The sequence below is a fragment of the Falco cherrug genome, chromosome 7 (assembly GCF_023634085.1).
Source record: "Falco cherrug isolate bFalChe1 chromosome 7, bFalChe1.pri, whole genome shotgun sequence".
Lineage (NCBI taxonomy): Eukaryota > Metazoa > Chordata > Aves > Falconiformes > Falconidae > Falco > Falco cherrug.
Genome location: NC_073703.1, coordinates 35,653,095 through 35,669,076, shown reverse-complemented (window position 1 = coordinate 35,669,076; position 15,982 = coordinate 35,653,095). Strand labels below are relative to the sequence as shown.

At 38.0% G+C, this 15,982-nt stretch overlaps 1 protein-coding gene across 1 annotated transcript in view; it reads left to right on the top strand.

Moving 5' to 3' along the window:
- Nucleotides 1–15,982, top strand: part of TDRD9 (tudor domain containing 9) — a 60,512-nt gene continuing 44,530 nt past the window's right edge. The window contains 6 exon segments of the mRNA XM_055715955.1: nucleotides 1–14; nucleotides 427–533; nucleotides 7,582–7,667; nucleotides 8,072–8,296; nucleotides 10,715–10,837; nucleotides 13,084–13,164. Coding sequence (XP_055571930.1) covers nucleotides 1–14; nucleotides 427–533; nucleotides 7,582–7,667; nucleotides 8,072–8,296; nucleotides 10,715–10,837; nucleotides 13,084–13,164 — 636 coding nt within the window.

Genomic DNA, 15,982 nt, shown 5'->3' with positions numbered 1-15,982 from the left:
ATGGAGTTGAAACAGTGAGATGATTGTTTACTCCTGTCTATTTCCCCTGTCTTCAGTAAATAGTGCAAGAATTACATGTATTTTCTTAATTATATTTTGTCAAGAATTGAAATAGAGCTATTTTGTCCTTGTTAAGAAGAAGTTGTAGACTTTAATTATGAGAGAAATTCCTAGGAGTTAAAAAACTTAAAGGATGATACTTTAGAAGCTCAATTGTGTTGAATCTAAATAAAAAGATTACATGTGTTACTTTTCTCAGGCTGGTATTTAACTGCAGAGACAAAGTTTATTTCTGAATTTAGTTCATTGAATAGTTCCTCCACAACGTGGAGATTCTGAACTTGCAACATAATACTATTATTCCCAGACACATTCATGATTTAGATTGGGAAGCATTTACTGTTTTGTCCTTTCTTTCCTCTTCAGGCTGCCTATCACAGAAAGTGTTGGAACTGAAAATGCTGAAGAACACAGCCAAGCAGAGGCACAAGAGCTAGATGTAATGGGAAATGATCAGCTTGTCTGTAAGCCAGGTAAAAAAAAAAGCAAAAAAACAACCAAAACAAACCAAAACAGAACACAAAAAAACCAACCCCAAAGTGTGTATTTAATTCCTATTATAAACTCAGATACACTCTCCTTTTCTTCCCAGTTGTCTTTCTTCCCATCTCCTCCCCAAACAAAAATACGAAACATTACTGTGTATTTCTTGTTTGTTTAATGCTGTATGTGCATTTATTTGTTTTGGATAAGGCATGGCATTAAAAAACAAACAGAATTTCTGGAAATGAGAATGTATATAATGTTGTTGCATAGCATTATGTGCATACATCTGGCTTATTGTATTGATAAATGTAGATATGTGACTGAAATACATCTGCAAGGAAACAATACCACTCATTGGATTCATGTGTCTCTGTTCTGTTTTCCCGTTTTCTATCCATGTTGTTTCCATATACTTGATTCTTGCTTTGTACTGCCTTTGGAGAGAAATTTGATTGCACTTCTTTCCTAGGAGTTCTGGTAAAAACAGTATGAGGCTGACTCGCTTGTCAGGGCAGCTCAGCTTCAAAATCCTACTGTGCCTCTTAATTTCCCGATTTGTTAATGTAGCTGATTTCCCAAGAAAAGGACATTTATGTGTTCTGTCTGTTCTGTGTGTCATTCCCTGTAACAGTTTTTGTATCCCTTTGCTGATATACCAAACTTTGACAAATTGAGAAATTTTCTAGAAATTACTGTCATTCAGTGCTTCTGCAAATTGTATGACCTGTAGAACTCAGGTAGGGGATGAAGCCACTTGTTTGGTGTATCATCAGCTGAGAGGCAGTAGGAGCAGTTTGCCTGTCCGGCATGTGCAGTGCATCTGACCATCTGCCTAACCACAAAACACTGTCTCTTGTTAACTTCACATTACATAAAACTTGTGGGAGAGGAGGAGGTGTTGAGAGGTGGAAACGGAGGAATAAAGAGATGGGAAGAAGCTTTGACTGTTGTAATTCAGGAATGTGGTGATCCGTGGTTCAGGGCTGTGGTGTTCCCTAGCTTTTTGTATGCTTTACTAGCAAAGGAAGGACAGCAACAAGTTGACTAAGCCTAAATTCCTTAATGTTTCTTTAACAGTATAGCGGTGTTGATTAATTTAAGGAAATACAATAGGTCATTTAATGTCCTTCAGCTATTAAATCAGAAATCTGCTTAAGATGTTAGCCAACTTAATTCAGCACTGGTGGCCTGCTTAATTTTGAATGGCAGTGATGGTATGTTTCTCCTGTAATGTTTCTCCTGTAAAAGAATCAGGATTATAACTCAGGCTTTTTAGAAAATATTTCTGCATAGTCATTGTACTTTTATTTTATAAATACCTGTTGTTTTTCTTGGTCTACCCTAAAATGTTTGTCCTTGAACTTTATACCTTCTAATATTTATTCTTGCCTTTCAGTTGTAACTTACTTAAACAGCATCTAGTTAATAAACAATCTCAAAAAAATATTACTAAAATATTAGTATATACCTACTCTCGTATTGTTAATCCATTAGATGTTTTTCACTGTCCTTTTTTCCCCTCCTTTTCCTACTCTTTGTCTGTGTCATGGTCTGAAGTCTCAGTTGCTGCAGGAGCTGTGCTGTGTGCTGTTGATGCCTGCCTTCTCTGGTCAGCACTCTGCTTCCAGCTGTATGCAGTGTAGTGGGGGACTCTCAGCAGACCAGATAGTGACAGGACTGGAAGATTCCTATGGCAGCCTGAGACTGAGCTGCCAAAATCTCACCTAGATGTAGAATAACACAAAAACTTCAGAAAATCCTGGTTCTTGTTGCTAGAAACTTTCTTACAGACAGAACGAGGAGTATTATGTTAGGATAATATTAATAAAGAAGATCAGTGAGTGAGCCTGAGATTTGTAATGTTAATTTAATGGATTATAAATGTATATGTTATTTATGAAACTGCAATACTCAGATGGTAGTATGTTCATCATGCAGATTTCAAGAGCTCCAAGACTGATTTGTAACTATCAGTTACAACGATTTGGAAGCGTGTGTTCTAGAGCACAAGTCTTATGAGGAGCAGCTGAGGGAACTGGGGTTGTTTAGCCTGGAGAAAAGGAGGTTCAGGGGTGACCTTATTGTTCTCTACAGCTGCCTGACAGGATGTTGTAGCGAGGTGCGTGTCGGTCTCTTCTAAGCAACAAGTTATAGGACCCAAATTGTGCCGGGGGAGGTTTAGATTGGCTATTAGGAAAAAACTCTTCCCTGAAAGGGTTGTGAAACACTGGAACAGGCTGCCCAGGGAGGTGGTTGAGTCACCAACCGTGGAGGTACTGAAAAGATGCATAGATGTGCTGCTTAGGAACACGGTTTAGTGGTGCACTTGGCAGTGCTAGGTTAATGGTTGGACTCAATGATCTTAAAGGTCTTTTCCAACCTAAACAATTCTATGATTCTACTTAAGAACGTGAAAATTGTCATAAGTGATCAAGGATTTATCTAGGCCAGGTCCTGCTGCTCTAGCTGTGTTGAGTAAAAAAGTAGTCAAGAAATAAGCTGCACAACATGGAAGTAAGAAGCTGATTTTCCCTGAAGGTTTGCGAGTTGCTACCTCTGCTGTTGCTGCTTTGTTTCTTTCTGAACCATTGTTCTGACTGTAGGTGGTATCTTCTGCATAAATTGACAGCCAATTTTAAATCTTGCAGTTAGTGAAATTGTTGTGGTGTTTGCTTGTGCCTTGGTGTTTCATGAAATTCTGTTAAGTTTAAGTTTTATGCTTTCCAATTCCTTTGAAAGAGTATAATTTTTTTATACCAAGAGGACGAATATAAATGCATAATCTGTTTCTCTGTCAGGAAAACAGGTCATCAGGGAACTAACTGCATTTAGAGTTCTGACTTCTACAGAACATGCTAGAAATGGTAATGCTGTGGAAAGGAAGTTGAAGTGATTAAAGAAGAGCAGAAGAAAATACTTCATCACAACTCTTAGCCAAAATAAATAGATCATTAGTTGTTCTTCTTCCCAGGCCCATCGGGCTAGTTTCACAATTGCTGCTGGCTGTTTCAGGGTCACTTAGACACACCTTTGATTCAGTGAGGTCACAGGATGTTGTGCAGAGGGAAACCTTCCAGAACTGTATGTATAGGACACTTGTCTACCTTAAGCATCCTATGGAAAACAGTTTTTTTTATTTTTTTCTTTTGTTCCCAATCTGGGTGTTCTAAACTGTGGGCACTAAGAGTGTTACTCTTAAGAAAGCTTCTAAAATCCTTAAATAATTAAGGGTGCCTATATAAGTTATTTTCATACCACTAAATGAATCTCTTCTGGGGATCTTCTAGATTAACTAATTGCTTACAGAGAAGAAGCAGTTTAAACATTGTTTCTGATCAGGTTTCTGGGATATAAAAAACCTTAAGTTCGAGAGTTCCTTAAATGTTTTGAATTCAGAACAGATGTATGCCAGAAAAATGAATCGTAACACCAATCTTTGTCCCAGAATCTTCTGTATCCAAAATACATGCAAGTTGAAGAGGACTGCAGTGGAGAGCAAATCTCATGAGCAAATACTTCTAATAGTTTCTTAGGAATTTTGATGTTACCTAGGGGCATCTGTCAGCAGTCAGCACTTCCAAGACTCCGGTAACTGTTAGTCTGTTTTCCCCAGTCAAGAAGGTAATCCCTTTGCCCAGGCTCTGGATTAAGAGCCCCTCTCTTCAGGGCTCAATCAGCAGCAATTTCCCGTACTTTTGTGTTCAGACTGAAGCAGTGTGACTTACTGTGAAGGCCTTATGCCTTGTGGCTGAGTGTAGGAGCCTGGTTGTTTCCTGTAGCTTTCCTTTCCCATGAGCTTGCTTGCTGATTGTGATCACATTGAGCTTTGTAGCTCAGCAGAAGAATGCTAGTGACATAGTGAGCATCTCGTTTGACTCAACCAGTACTTTTTTTAAGCATCTCATTTCAGTTTGCTTAGTGGTAGATACCAAGATCCAGCTGTACAATCTCTTCTCTCAGAATTTATGAATGCAAAAATCTAATCTTATGTTAAAGGATGCTCTCAAATTCAATTCAGGAAATGGGTACCAGAAGGAATACATTTGCTATATGGGCCACAACAACTGAGATGTGAATTAATTGCTCTTTCTGTGGGCAGTAGACTGTTTTAGTCATGGCAGTCAACAGATCTCTACGGAACTTTAATGATTTGAAAAAGGAAGTGAGCAAGCAAATTCATCTTTCCCATAACTAAGTGTTCAGTTTCTTTTTCCAGTGACTGAATAGAGAAATTGGTATCATTATTCTGGATTCACATTAATGCTTCTTATACACAGAAATATTTTGCATGTCATAAAACAGTGTGGTGGGCAGTTGCATGCTTCCAGAGTTTACTATTTTGAGGTTGGAGGTGTGTGTCATGCATTCTTTCTGTATGTCAGAATCCAGGGTGCATATTTGAGTGCGATGTCATACAAACGTGTATACTGGTTGAGTGTGTCTCAGCCTTAATGTTTCCCAGAAAGTATAAGCAACAGAAAAAGTGAAACTTTGTGCCTTTCTTGCTGATAAGTCTGTGGTATGGAGACCACAGCTGAATGTTTATTTAAATGCTTAGAATAACCTTGGAACTTTCATGGGGGTGGATATTCAAGTATTTCTATTCTGCAGTGAGTCTTCGTTGTTCAGAACACCACCTTTCATTTAAAACAAACAAAAAACCCACAAACCACAGCCAAAGGCAAAAGTTTAATGTCTTCCAAGATGGTTAGCCAAATTCCCAATCCCAGTTCTGTTTTTTCACTAATGATTATATCTGATTTCAGAAAAAGTTTGTATCCTTGGTTTGTTAGTGTTCCTTTTCATGGTTGCTCGGGTCACATCAGTGCTCATCTGAAGTTGCCAGTTTCCTCGGAGGCCCAAGACTGTACTGTCTGCTCTAGATAGAAGTCTCACAGTTGTCATGGTATTAGTTCCCCAGGCAAACTCAGTAATGTTTCTTTCCATTTTAGCACAGTTTTTAGTACTTGCAGCATCTACTAAATGGTTATATGGCTGCCAGTTCTCAGACTCATAATGATAGTGGCTAACTTTAGGTGACTCTTTACTTCTGGTGTATTTTTTTTCCAAACTGCTGTGCTTGGAAGAAGATAAGATATTGTTGCCATAGAACTATCATATGAAAAGTAATATAAAAAAACCCTTGCATTTAATCAGTGAAAATACTTTTTAAATTGATCTGATTATTCAGCAGGTGCATGAATACTGGTGGCTGGTTTATTTGTTTCTGGTTTGTTCTTTTGTATTTTTTAAATAAAATTCTTCATTGCATTTTAGATTAATGATTTCTTACTAATACACTAGATTTTTACTGAGTTAGTGAAGCTTATAATGTGAATCCTACCATTTAAATTTTTTTGTTCCCCCACTGTTTATAAGTAGTTAGAGAATTGCTGCTGTCTTCTGTTGTATACTTGTAATGCATTTTTTTTCAAAATTGGAGTTTTTACATGGAAAACCTGATAGAGGTAGGAAGAGTGTGTTGCTTTAGCAGGAATATGCTGACACCAGGATCTTTTCCCTAGCAGCTTGACATTTCTTCCAGCATTGGTCAAATCATGCAGAGCTACTGATGTCTCAATAGTGACAAGTTTGTGCTGGAGGGAAGCCAGTCAGCCTTTGTACAGTGTTGCTGTGATAGAACACTATATATGAATTTTTCTGGGGAATGTGTTTAGAAACCTGACCAAAAGTATTTTAAAGAGGACAGTTACTATTTTCAAGGGATGCTGCTATTAAGCATTCTTGTTTTGCTATTAAGTTCTCACCTGTAACTGTTGAATTACACAGAATTTAGGTAAAGAACCTTTCTTGTTGGAGAGTGTGACTTCAGGAGAACACTGGTTTTCAGTACTTTATGAAACTGTCTTAATGAGCTAGCAAACTTCTGGGGAGTTGTTTTAATGCAGGAATAACTTATATTGTATTCTTTGACACTTGAAGACAGTTGGGGGGTTGGAGCACATTCAGGTATGGTACAGAGACAGGAGCTGATCTGCCTGCTTCTGCTTCACTGCTGTGTGAGATTTGTTGGTAACCTTTCCAAAGAAAAGAAGCTATAACTGTGCAGTCAGGTATTTAGGCTAAAGCTTTTATTTTACAGTAAATACTGCCTTTGTAAAAAGGATACTAGATTTCTTTTCCACTACTCTATTTTTTTAGAGAAATAACATGACATAAAAGCAAAGTCTAAGTGTTTGTTACGTTTATGCAAGTAAATAAATTTCACCATAGTACCTGATGAAATCCATTTGAAATAGAAAATATTTCCACTTTTGATTTCAGTACAGTGGGGTTTTTAGCCAAATTGTTTAATTGTAACTTGTAAAATTGCTTACCAAAGGCTTGTCCTGGCTTTCCCCTTCTACACCTGCTCAGTTCCTCTTTTGTTTTTCATGGTCAAACTGTCAGCAGTCTGCTAAGCAGAAACTCATGGTAGTGCTGTAAGATATTTATTTTTCCCCCTGTATTACCCAGTGATAATGGTGACTTAACTCCTGCTCAGAGACTGCAGAATGTAGTATCCCATTGGAAGGTGGTCATGATACTGACCAGACCTGTTTTAATTGCCTGGTGGTAGGAATATAGCGGTCTTCCTGTCTAATTATGGGTTATTTTGTACTGTGGATTGAACAGGCTTTAAGAAAAAGAACACATACTTGTCCAGTATTGTCAAAAAAGTGCTTGGGAGCAGGGATAGATTTGGCAGTTGTACTGCAAACTGCAAAAATACTGTTGCTTTTTTAATTAAGAGAAAAACATATAGAACTGTAGAATTGTATACATCCTTGACACTGGTGGCTTAAACACAGAAGCAATGTTTTTCAGAGCTGCTGCTGATAAAACAGCGGTTGCATAAACACAGAAAATCTCTTCAATCTACTAATAATTAAAAGTATTGATTGTATCAATTCTCATAAGTATGTGATTCAAGTTCCATAGAAATTAGGTTTCCAAATACTGTGATCATAATCTTCTGGTAGTCTTTCCCTTCCTCTATTGAAATAACTTACTTTTGGTTATTTTTATGTCTAGATACTTCATTGTCACAGTGTGAATCAAGTGATTGGAATTTACCAATAACTAACTGTGTGGATATACCTGTAGCCAAACACAGGGAACAGATAATTTTTTTGTACTTCCTCTCAGAATGGAATAAAGCTCAAAATCTTGTTGTGTTTCGTGTTTGGTTTTTTTCCCAGAAGGAGACTGTTCCTGTTTCAGGCATTGCACCTTTGTTTGTTGTGCAAAACCGTTGTATAAAAATTCTTAGAGGATGAAACATTGCTGTTAAACTTTCTGTTTATAGGTATTTGTGTAAAATACATAAGCAAGTGTGTCCACATGTCCTTTTCTGTGATCTTCTAATGTGTTTTAGGAGTCCAGTTACCTACAGATGCTTAAGAGATATGGTAGGTTGTTTTACAGAGATTTGATGTGGCCTGGATGCTGTTGATACTTCAAATTTGTTTGAAATCTGGTTTGAGTTGTTTTGTAGACTTTCGAGTTTTCTTGAAAATTGTTTCAGATAGTGTCTCTGATAGAAAGCAATTCAGTTGTGATTGTACAAGGAGCACCTGGCAGTGGTAAGAGCACAGAGGTTCCACAGTGTATTTTGGAGTATTGCATTCAGCAATCTATCTACTGCAAGATTGCTGTTACCCAGCCTTGGAAAATTGGTGCCAGCAGCATTGCCAGGTGGATTAGCAGGAAACAATCATGGACACTAGGTGGACTTGTAGGATAGCAGGTATAAGAGAATTTCAAATTGTATTTAAAAACACATGAAGTACTATATCTTCTTTCTTGATAGCTTTTAAACATATCTAGCATACTGAAGCAATGTTAGAGAATCTGCTTTTAAGGTGGAATTGCAGGTTTCTAGCTGTCTCCTGTTAAACATCCATAACTAAATGTTGAAGCTTTTAAAATTGAACAACCATAAATGCTAGTGAGATTCCAACAGAAGTATTGAATTGTCTGCATTCTGATAATTGGACACATTGATATTATTAATGACTGAAATTGTTGCAGGAGAACTAATATTCTGTCATTTTTCCTTTAAACTTCTTCATTGATTTGTTTGACTTCATTTATATTTGCCTGTCAGCTATGTCAAAACTTTCATACGTTTATGGCTGGATTGTGTTGTGAACGTCCTGTTGTTTCTTCTTAACATGTGAAAAACTTGAATTAATTTTTCCTCTTAAGTCTGCTTCCTCCTTTTGTTTTCTCCAGCTCTGATTCAAACTCAGTTCTATCCTGTTTATAAACTTGATGCCACTTCCATTTTTTGAACACAGATACTGGTGCTTTAATCGGCTCTTTGTCAGTAACCACAATAAATTACCGTGGTTGTTGTTTCACTGGTAGTTCAACAGTAGCCGTCTCTGAACTAGTTTCTCTGGGTCATAAGGCCCTGGTGGGTTCACACTGGTGTCAGAAGTGGGAGGATGCTCATAGAGAACTGTTTCTGGAATACTTTGCTGGGAGGAATATATGTTAGTTTCTTCTTCCTCTCTTCTTAATTCTTGTTGTTTCTTCCTTTCTTGCAGTTAGGGTGATACGTACATATGTCTGCGAACACGTTTTTGCGACTTTCTTCATTGGTGTACAGCTCCAGGTTACTTCCAAATGTACTACATATGGTGCCATTTATGTATGTTAGATGTCTTTTTGTTACCCCTAAAACCAATTTTATCGAGTTCCAGGTGTGAGAGGGTTTTAATTATACTGACCATTAGGGAGTTATAGCATGGGGTCTATGGTGCCAAGTTTCTGCTTCATCTGTTACCCTACATATTCTTTCTCCCATGAAGCACATCCTGTGTTTCTACATCTCAGGGTCTGTGCCGCTGTACTGGGCCTCCATATCACTACACTATGTTGCTGTCACCATTAGACCAAGTAAAGCAAAGGTGAAGGCCAATCAAGAAAAGTTCAAAGAGAGCAGGCCTGACATGTCATAGTCCTGAGGCCTCGCAAGCTCAGTACAAAGCTTATGGCCTGTTACTAGTAATAGCAATACCATATTATAGGGCTATGCAGATACGCATCTTTATTGTTATCCCTCCTGTATGCTTTTCTTTGTCTAAGTATCAAATCTTAGTGGTTTCTTTTGATACATCTACAGCAAATACTGTAGTAGGAAAAAATATTTTTCCTTTATTTATTTATTTTTCTGCCACAAGTCTGAAGTTTTAACTTCCTTTCCACAGGTGACTGGAAGACAAAGTAAAAGCACTCTTAATACTTGATCACTAGATTTTGGTTCTGAGAGGTGAACACTCCAGATAATTCCATGAAAATTATGATCTGATATTATCTTAATTTTTAATAAAGCCAGTATCAATTCTGCAAAGTGATAGCTGGAAGTTATTACTGAGGGTTACATATGTTGCGTTTTTCCCCAAAGTAGTTTCTACACAGTCTTTTGTATGATTTGATACCTTGAATTAATTAGTCATAAAATTGCTAAATTGATTCATTAGGCTAATGAGTCTTAAAGACATAAAATGGGGATGGGATGTGCTTGTTTTACAAGCACTTGTGTGAGCTGAGCAGAAATGAAAGTATAACAGTTGAGGGTAGACTTGTCTGCTCTAGGCTGTTGTAAAAGCTGAAAATGAAAAGATGTCACGGCTCTGCCTGCCTGCCTGGGTAGGCAGCACTGGAGATAGCTAAAGTTACCAAAGTATTTTAGAAATCAAAAATCTACTATTTAACACAGGGTTGTAGAACCTTCCTCTCAGGAATAAGTTGCCTGGTCTTGGTGATATCTTATACTACCTTTCTCCTGCCCAGTAAGCAAACTATAACCAGGCAAAATCTTTTTCTTGCTCTGTATATTAGTGGAAAGAACCATGTATGTATCTTAAAAAGCCTTTGAAGGGTTCTTCTCAGGTTGGAGCCCCTAGCAAGGAATTTTGATAATTTATAAACTTCAGGGGTGTTTGGTTTTTTTTTTTTTAATTTCTCCCAAAGAAAATGTTTGCAGTTAACTTGTTCTGGGATTTAAGAACATGTTTGTACAGAGGTTTTTACAAGTTTGGGTGATTAAGTTTAATTGGTTTACACTATATTTTATTTCAGAGTTTTCAGATGTGTGTTGCTGTAAATACATTAAATATCTGTTCCTGGTCTGTGTTATTTTTCTCACTGTCTTTAGATAGTTTTAGGGAATAAATCCACAAAGGATACAAAGTTGCTGTACATGACACCTGGAGTTCTTACTGACAAAATAGTTTCTGCCAAAAGCTTAACTGAATTCACACACATTTTCATTGATGATGTAAGTTTGTGGAAAGAAGTTTAAATTTCATGTTAAGAAAACCTTCTTTTTGTCTTACTGTGCTAGAGAAAGAAAAATGTAGACATCTATGTGTAAGGATGTTTTGTATAAGTTGTTTCAGTTAATACTTGTTGAAATAGGCTTGCCTCGGCGATCCTTTGAGAAGCAAAGTTTAGAACTGAAGGTGTGGGGAGGATTTTTGGGAGTGCCTAGCTTTTGATACGAGTGCCTTGAAATGCGTTCTGAAATCCACTGTGTACATTCAAAGACCATGTCCAGCTAGGCCTATTAGGCGGTGGCAGCTAGTTTTAACTCACTTGGCTATTGGGCTGCCCTTGGAGTCTGCTCTTTAGGGATGTCCTGAAAAATAAAATAGCCCTCTGAAAGTTCTCTGTCTTCTGGCTGGATTTACAGTCCACTCATGTGGATTCATTATTATTGCTGTCACTTCACTAAAAAGCTGAAGATAATACGCTTTTTACTTGCACATTTTTTTTTACTTGCACATTTTTACATGTTTTTATGCTTATTTTCTGTGATAAGCAGTATTTAGCTGTTAAACATAAAACCATGAATGTGAATCACATGTACAGTGTAGGACTTAAATCTTGGAATGTAGTCACACAGAAGAGGACTTAAAATTTTTTGTGGGTTGTGGTTTTGTGCTGGGTTTCATTTTTATTCTGCTTTAATATTGTAGCTGAGATTGGCTTTGATTCTTGGATATTTGAGGAGCAGGGAGACAGTACTTGGTATACCATTAAGCTATTACAGTAATAATGAAGGCTGTCATGACTGTACATAAAGTGGCACATTGAAAACCTGGGAAGGATTGAGCAAATAGTTAAACTTCTGTGTGAAGAAACTTTAGGACTTCAATCAAACACACAAAGAAAGCGAAAACCCCCAAATCCTAAAGAATTATTCTAGTTTTCTTCATAGGAAAGATTTGAGATCACTCTAATATAATAGCAGTCTTGCAGACCTTAACATTTTCAAGCCAAAGATAAGGAAATACACATCAGATGTAAGATGCAAAAATTTAGCAATAGAAGATGCATACATAGTGAAGTGTTAAATTGTTCCTTTAAAAACTATTAATTAGATACAAAAATTGAGTGAAGTTTTCTGGCCCCTTATGCAGGAGAACAGATTTATGCAGAGATTTTTCAAACCTTGTTTGCTTGGGCACTGATTTGAACTTGCATTATCAGCTTGTGTCACTTCTTTCAGCAGCTCCTTGCTTTTAAGACTGTGTGTGTGTTTTGCTTCCCCAGACAAAATTGTAGCCCCCCCTCCTGTTCCCCATATGCCACTTTTTTCCCCACATCTACCTTGCAGAAAGTGATCTTGGACATTCAATAGTAACCATGTCGACAACCACATGTTCTCCACTGCATTCTTAATTGCAGGTCCCAGCCCTCTTAGAGTACTGCAGGCATTTAGGAACATAACTGAACAAACCTAGGTCGGAAAGTCATGACTTCTCACAAGACCAGCCTGAAAACTGCCTTAGCTAAATCACTTCCATAATGGGGCAGTATTGAATATAAGTGTATGTTTATATTATGTTAGAATATACTAATTAACTTACAGGGGATGAATGTTGACCTTTTGGAGGCTGAGTTCCAGAAAAAGCTGCTGCACTTAAATATATTTAAACTGTAATTCAAGAAAGGGATATGGTCATCATTGATAATGCTGAGGAGAAGTATTTATTGAACTGCAAGGAGCAGTCAGAAAAGTCAGGTGCTAGGATGTATAAAGAATTGGGTGGAAGGTAATGTTTTAGAAAGTAGTTCTGTGTTTTGATTGTGGATAGAAGCCACTGGGAACAAGGCGCATCAGGTCAATTTGCTTAGCTTTTAGACAAGCCAGTATAGTCCCTGCCTGCATAATTTGTAATCTTACCCGTACAATTGACTTACCCAACTTCAGTATCATTTCAGCGGTTATTGTCAGCTCTAGTAGAGCTAGTGGCTAGAGCTGATGATTGGTTCTGTAGTCATTCTATGGTTTTCTTGACTTAATATTGGCTTATGATTTTTTCAAAGGGTGCTGCAGCCATCTGAACAGCTGTGTTGGGATTTAAAAATGTGATAATATGCCTAGTCTTAAAAGGTGTGTTTTCCTCTATTGTTGTTCCAAGTTAAAAGATAAAACAAGAAACGAAGTAGCAAAGGAAGAGATGGTCAAAAAGAAGAGCATGAATAAATGAAAATTAAATTGTGTATAATATCTTCCAGGTGCATGAGCGTACAAAAGAAATGGATTTCTTGCTTTTGGTGGTCTGTGAACTGTTATGTACAAATTCACAGCCTGTAAAGGTAGGTTCAAAGTATGTTCTGCTACTTCTCTTGCAAGAAAAATATTTTGCATGTTTTTGATCTACAAAGGGTGTGTTTTAAAGAACTTGCCATATATGTGTCATTATTTTTTACAAAAATATTATTTAGTTTGCCACTCTTCATAAGCAATCAAGCTAAAGGGCATTTTTTTTTCCCCTGGCTGCTATAATGTGTTCTGAGACACTTTTTTTCCTCATGTTAAAATGCATTAGTTTCTAAAGTCTGCTTAAGGCTAAAAAATGCAAGATGGATGTTTGACTAGAATTATGTATTTGGTATTGAGGGCAGTGCTTATCCTTGCTTAAATATGCTAGCATTAACTCTTGGAAATACTGAGCTGTTTTTCAAATGAGGCAACATATTTGGAAAAATAGCAAAAAAACAGGAATCCTGTATTGTAATTTCTAGGCAGAACTGGCAGTAAAATGTGGCTAAGATTTTTATCTACATGTTAGGAGGCTGTGCTTTGTACTAAAGCAGTTTGCAGAGATTCAGCATGACCTATTTAGTCTTTGTGGTCTCAAAGTAATGAACTCATGAATTGTAAGAAACTAGATACAAGTGATAGTTAGGCTAACTTGGTGTATTTCTGTGTAGCTATTTGTGACTGCAGAAATCTTGTGATACTGTATGTGTCCCTTAAGTGCTTCAGTTAATGTGAACTGTTCTGTTCAAAGAAGGCATAACTTCAGTCTATATTGGCTGGTTTTGTTGCTATTGGAAGGAAATATGTATTCTGTACAATCCACCACACTGATTTGAACTCTGATAACTTGGTGTTTACATCTTCCAAGCACACTCTCACTGAAAGTACCCTTCCATTTGGCATGGGGCATATCTGTGCACTTCACATCTTTTACTTTTTACCCCTTTTCTTGCCAATAAAAAAACTCACTTGTCCAGAAATTCAGAGACAGTAGGGTGAAGCTATCCAGCTTTCTTAGCACTTGGCTCTGCCTATCAAGAATGCCAAATAATTTGATCATACTTAGTTTGTGAAAAGTTTGCCCTTGATGCTGATTTTCTAGTTGGTATGAATGGCAGGAATCCCTACAGGTCATATCATCTCTTCTTAGAAAGCTTTTTTTTTTTTTTAATAGGTTACTGAAAGATATTCTCCCTGCCCGCCTCCCTCTTCTGATTAAATCTCACAAAATCATCAATGGAAAACTTTATATCCTTTATATCCTTCTCTGTAGTTGTTTCTTCAGATGACAATTTCATGTTGTATAAATCAAAAATAGTCTTACATTTGTGAAGGGCTCTGTCCCCCTTTGAAATATTTATTTTTAATATTGGGGAGGGAGGAACTCAGTTGCTGGGTTTCAGTGAAGTGAAACGAGTAATTCAGTTTGAATCTATACAGTAAGCCCAGTGTCTCCTATTTCTTCCCTTTTTAGCCCCTTTTGAAAAACTGTAGAAGAAGGGTGCTTTGATCACATAGCAGATTGATCTAGAAAATGCAAGATTCTGCTACCCTACCCCCTGAATTCATGAAACAGCAGGATGCAAGGAGGTCTGTTTAAGAGGAAATAAGAAGTATTTATAATTCAGGGTGATATGAAATATGTATGAGGTGTTTGTCTTCTAAGGTGGACATTGCAGACCTCAGAAGTAGCAGGCAATTCAACATTGCATCAACTAACATGGTGGTAAGAGTGATTATGACACAGAGGACAAGATCTACTTGTTATGGTTCACCTACCAACTATGCTGAGTTTTCTGCCAGATGGCAAGTGCAGATTATTGCTTTACATCAGAGCTCGCCCCCCCTGAGCTGGAAGACAGGGTTGAGAGTACCCTGAGGGTATCTGGTCTTACTGGTAAAGACTGGCAAAGAAAATGTTACGTACCTCAGCCTTTTCCTCATCTTTTGTGGCAGTGTTCCCCCCTGCATCCAGGAAAGTATGCATATTATCCTTGGCCCTCCTTTGGTTTCTAACATATATGTAAAAACATTTTTTGTTCTCTTTAACTGCAGTGGCAGCCTGAGTTCTTGCTGAGCTCTTGCCTCTCTAATCTTTGCCCTGCATAACCTTCTGATGCCCTTATAGTCTTCCTGAGTTGCCTACCCCTTCTTCCAAAGATCATAAACTCTCCTTTTTTTCCCCCAGTTTCCAGCCAAAGCTGGTCGTCTTCCCCACCAGCTTGTCTTTTAGCACATGGACAGCCTGCTCCTGTGCATTTAAGACTTCCTTCTTGAAGAATGTTCAGCATTCCTGGATCCCTTGGCCCTTCAGAACTGTCCCTCAGGGGACCCTGTTGACCAGGCTCTTAAAACAGGCTAAACTCTGTCCTCCAGAAGTCCAAGGTGGCAGCTCTGCTGACCCCCCTCCTTACTTCTCTGGGAATTGAAAATTCTTGTGATCACTGTGCCCAAATCAACCTCTGACCACCACATCACCCACGTGTCGTTCCCTGTTTGTAAATAGCAGGTCCAGTGTGGCAGCTCCTCTGGTTGGCTCCTTCACCAGCTGTATCACAAAGTTACCTTCCACACACTTCAGGAACCTCCTGGACTGTTTCCTCTCTGCTGTATTGTATTTCCAGCAGACATCCGTTGAGTTGATGTCCCCCATGAGAGCAAGGACTAGTGATCATGAGACTTCTCCCAGGTGTTACAGACCACCTTGTTGTGTGGTCTATAACAGGCTCCCACCAGGATATCTGCCTTGTTGGCCCTCCCCCTGATTCTTACCCATCAACACTGAACGCTGTCATCACCATCATTAGGCTCTAGGTAGTCAAAACAAACCCTAACATACAGGGCTACCCCACTGCCTCTCCTTCCTTGCCT